Consider the following 4567-nt stretch of genomic DNA (forward strand, 5'->3'; position numbering starts at 1 on the left):
GATGTGTTGCTGGGGTACGGCGGCGGTCGCAATGTGCTTGGGGAGGTCAAAGGAGGAGGGACGGGAGGAGATGGCGGAGATTCGCGCCTGGTTGGTCGAGGAAGTGTTGTTGTTTTGTAAGAGCCGGGCGGGGAAGGACGCGCTCAGGGATGGCGGGGCCGTCGACGTTCTGGAGGGATGGAAGGGGGAAGAGCATGCACGCCGTAGTGGGCGGCATTCTAGATCGGCGGGAGACACTGGTAATCTCGAGGCAAATACCGCATCGATGCACTTTTTGGTGGGAAGCCGTTTCTGTCGACCAATAGAACGTGCACAACTGGATTGTCAAGGGTAATCAAACAGAGACTATCCGAACCAAATTCTTGATATTTGGTTCCGATTTTTAGATCGACACCAAAAATTTGATGATTTGGTTGCACCGGTGGGGATTTCAATCGACATCAAATCATCAAATTTTGGTTGTTTGGGTATTTGATTCTACCGGTGGGGATGCTCTAAGAGCATCTCCAGCGGGCAACAGCCTAAATCATCAAATTTTTTGTAAACGTGTATTGCGGTGACTGGCGCAGCCAAATTTGGCATTTCAGATATTTGAAAAAGGGAATGCATCTCCACCAACAAGGCGAAATCTACGCAAAAACGGTGGATCTGTTCTGGGGCTGCATGAACTCCCCCTTCCTCGCCACGACCTCCCCGAAATTACCTGCCCCACCACCTCGCTATCCCTCTTTCTCCTGGTCCGCACCCCAGCCCGCAAGCCACCTCTCTATCTCCACCACCCCCCACCACCCCTCACTCCAAATCCCTCGCCCCGTGGCGAGGGATTTGGAACCGGTGCAGCAGTCTACGGCGGTGTTGATATGGGTGTGGGACCGGACGCTGGTACTACAGCACCTGTCGATCCCTGCGATCGAGAACCTAGCGAGGGCGCGCGACGGGTTCGACACGCTGGACCTATCCAACAACGTGATCACGACGGTGGAGGACACGTTCTCGCCGTTCCCACGTGTAACGACGATGCCCCTGGGCGGGAACCGGATCGCGCGGATCACTGGCCGGCTCGCGCAGTCGCTGCCAAACCTGCGCACGCTGGTGCTGATGGGGAACCGGATCGCGACGGTGGCAGACTTCAACCTTGTTGAGCTGCGGCGGCTGCGGCGGCTGTGAGTGCGCGGCAACGCGGTGTCGCGCGCGAGTGGCCGAGCAGCTGCCGCAGCTGGAGCTGCTGGATTTTGGGCACGTGCAGGCGAGCGGCGGCGGCGTGCCGAGGGAGAAGGCCAACGGCGGCGCGCGCGAGAGCGGCGGGGCAAAGGGCGTGGGAGGGCTGTCGCAGGAGCAGCGCGAAGGCGTGCGCGCGGCCGTGGAGAAGGCGGGCTCTGTCGCGCAGCTGGCGCACATCCGAAAGCTGGTCAGCGACGGCGACGTGGCGCGGCTGTTCGCGGAGCAGGGAAGGGAAGCGAGACCGAGCGCGTAGTTTCCAAAGCTGTTGCAGCCTCTGCCGGCGAAGGACTTTCTCGTGGAGAGAATGAATCGAATAGTCTTCCTCGCTCATTTTCACGCGAAAGCGATCCTGGGAGTATGCTGCATGGCGAATCTCGAGAGCTATGCACCACAGGGTCCGCCTCGAGACGTCTGTTGCCCCAGGTTCCACTTCTAGTATGGCGTCCGGGATTGCGGTTGCAGTGGTTAAGACGGATACAGCATTCGACGTTAAGCTGCAAGCCAACAACGCAACGCCTTCAGTATGGGCTGCAGCAGTAGAGCAGACCAAAAGTCTGATCACGGGCTACTGGAGGACCTGACCTCACTTCGGAAAATCCTCGCCCCTTGGAAACGAGCAAAAAGCCTAGTCGCGATCACGTCAGCTTCCGTAAGTGGGCTCAGGATGATTGTGGTCGTTTATTGGAGTATCCTACATTCCAGGACTCGCCAGAGCCGATATCACTGCGAGAATACGAAAGCAAGGCGATGACGTTCAGTGAGCGTGTGCGAAAGGCTCTGGTTCATGACAAGCGCGTGAACAAGGACGCACTGCGTCTTATTGAGGAGAATGCCAACGAGGATTGGACACGGAACCCAGATGTGTTGGAAGGCTTCTTCTGGGAGATTCTACACAAGGGCGTTAACGGGAAGCCAATAGCAGTGAATTAGGGTGTTGATGTAGTGGCTGAAGGGGCATACGAGTAATATGTGGAATTATACGGCATGGATTATACCGGGCGTTGAGCGAGAACAGGGACAAGGCTGTGCGCAAAGCGGCGCGGCGCGAGCCAGCGCGAGGCGCGGTCTCCTCCAGCAGGTGCAGAGCTGGTGAGCTGGAGGTAGTGGTGGTTGCCGCGCAAGCGCTACCCTTTGTGAGGCGAGCTCATGCACGAGATCGAACGACGTCATCATCGATCAAGAACTGGAGAGAGGACGACGAGGCTTTTCTCCAGGTTTTGATCGATTCCAGGCAAGCAGTTGATATAAATGAGCTGAACTACGGGTACCCTCCGGTGGTACTACGTTCCTTAAACACAATGCGAACTGCTATCAAATGTCCTCCGGAAACGCTCCGGATACTGTACGCTTATTGTCACGATTTTGAAAACTTTGCCAAACTGACTCCAGTGGCCATCCCGAGACACTTCGTTCTGCATACGTGTGGTCCGTAGGGCCTCCGCAGTACCTCCGATGAGCATGCATTAGGTTTACTAGGGCCCCCTGTCTGCCGGCGCCACCGCCTTCCAGCACCTCACCCATTCGCACCCGCACGAAGTCCGCACCCCGCACGTCGTCCTCATCTCTCTCGTCCAAGCCCCCTTCCGCCTGCATTTCTCCTCCCCCGCGCCCTCCATATCTCCATCCCTCCTGTTCTGCCTCGCCCGCATCGCCCTTGCCGCCCTGCACTTCACCCTTTCCACCGACTTCCTGTGCTTCCTAGCCGCCCAACCAAATGCCCATAGTAATTTTGTACCGCCGTTAAGTCTTGTAAGAACTAGACGAAAGGTGTCGCAACAAAGAAACCGATGCAGAACAAAATCAGCCCTGCTCAATAATGATGAGCCTCGAAACACGGTTTTGGTAATCACGGTATGCGGGATATTTTTCAGACGAGATGTACTCTGCGAGTGGGGTCGTGATTTGGAAAAGGATAGTATACACCACAGGCCCCCTTGATCGTCCAGTTGAGAATGCGTGTGCTGGCGGCCACCGAGAAAAGATAGAAGAACCACCAGCCGGTAATTTCACCAAAGTAGTTGGGGTGACGTGACCATGCGAAGAGTCCCGTCTGCCGAAAACCATCCTGCGCCTCGGGAAAGCCAGCCGGCATGCCTTTCTTTTTGCGGTCCTCAGAGGACAGAGAAAGCCACTTTGGTTTCGACACTGAAAGGCCCATTGTTGATTATCTGCTGCTGTGGCCAGGACGATGCAGCTCGTCATGCCAGGCACGGCAAGTGCATCAAGCCATGAGAGCGGTGTTGTCGGTCCGCGCGAAACCCATGCGTATTATAGGGGCGAGGAGACCATTGCTAGAATGATTTTCATGTAGCCACAAATGGTGACGCAGTAGGCGATGTTGAAGAGGAACTTGATTCGAAGAACATTAGCCTGTAGCCAAGTGTAGCGATAATCCAAAAAGCCAGGTGAGTAGTAGCCCCTACGCATGGCATTTGTCGTGAGTCGGCTGCTCCAGATAATGAGAAGGCCGCACATTAGGGATAGGCGTGGATCAACACGTGAATCTGTGCGTCGATCAGAGCTAATCGGAGCGTGGAGAGTGAAGACGAGGGAGAGAATTGGTGGTATAAACGGCCAGAAGCGGTCATTCCAGGCGTAGGATCTCGAAAAGATGGAAAGGACAATTTGCAAAAAGATGAGGATATGGGTAAGCCAGAATGATGTTACGATCGGGTTGAGCGCGATGGCTGTATCTGCGATGTCAGGTAATGACGGCGATGACAGCAACGGAGGGAGGATCTGTGTGGATGCAACCGATATCGTCTGTATGGCGGATAAGAAGTCAAACTGGCTCATTCTGAGAATCAGGTCGCAATAATGGCAGTGAATTCTCGAGCTAAGGCTTTGAATGGCACGTGGTGGTATCGAGGGTCGGTCGATGCCGAAGGCAGAGATTGCTGGAAGAGGTGTCTGGATGGAACCTGCACGGTAAGTGGCGTGCGGGAGGCCACGAGGCGGGGTCCTTCCCAAATGAGTGAGGTGCGGCAACGATGAACACAATTCGCGTAGGCTTCGTTCACAGTTCAGTTGAAAAGCAATTCCCAGTAATTCATCATTTCTCTAATAATGACAAGAATGTCGGCTTCGAATGTCGAAGTCCATTGGCCGCGCAGCTGCCCTGCGCCCACGCGGGCAGCTAGGGGCTACGCCACGTACACCCCGCCGCGTCCACGCGGCGCGTCCACTCGGCCGCCTCCACACGCACACACAGGCCACCACACGTCCACAAACACACAAGTCACGAATTCGCGTGGCCCGTCGGAGGGCGCGTGCGTGAGACTCCCTCTCATCTGCGTCGCAGGCTGGGTTACGTACCGCATATGGGACGCGCGTGTACGCCTCCCAT

General features: G+C 56.0%; 1 protein-coding gene across 1 annotated transcript; it reads right to left on the bottom strand.

Moving 5' to 3' along the window:
* Window positions 1-3489: 3489 nt before the first annotated feature.
* Window positions 3490-4017, bottom strand: CHC_T00006396001 (hypothetical protein). The gene has a single exon (XM_005718757.1). The coding sequence runs from the start codon at window positions 4015-4017 to the stop codon at window positions 3490-3492; it is 528 nt and encodes a 175-aa protein (XP_005718814.1).
* Window positions 4018-4567: the final 550 nt, after the last annotated feature.

This window comes from Chondrus crispus, genomic scaffold (genome assembly GCF_000350225.1).
Source record: "Chondrus crispus Stackhouse genomic scaffold, scaffold_40, whole genome shotgun sequence".
Classification (NCBI taxonomy): Eukaryota; Rhodophyta; class Florideophyceae; order Gigartinales; family Gigartinaceae; genus Chondrus; species Chondrus crispus.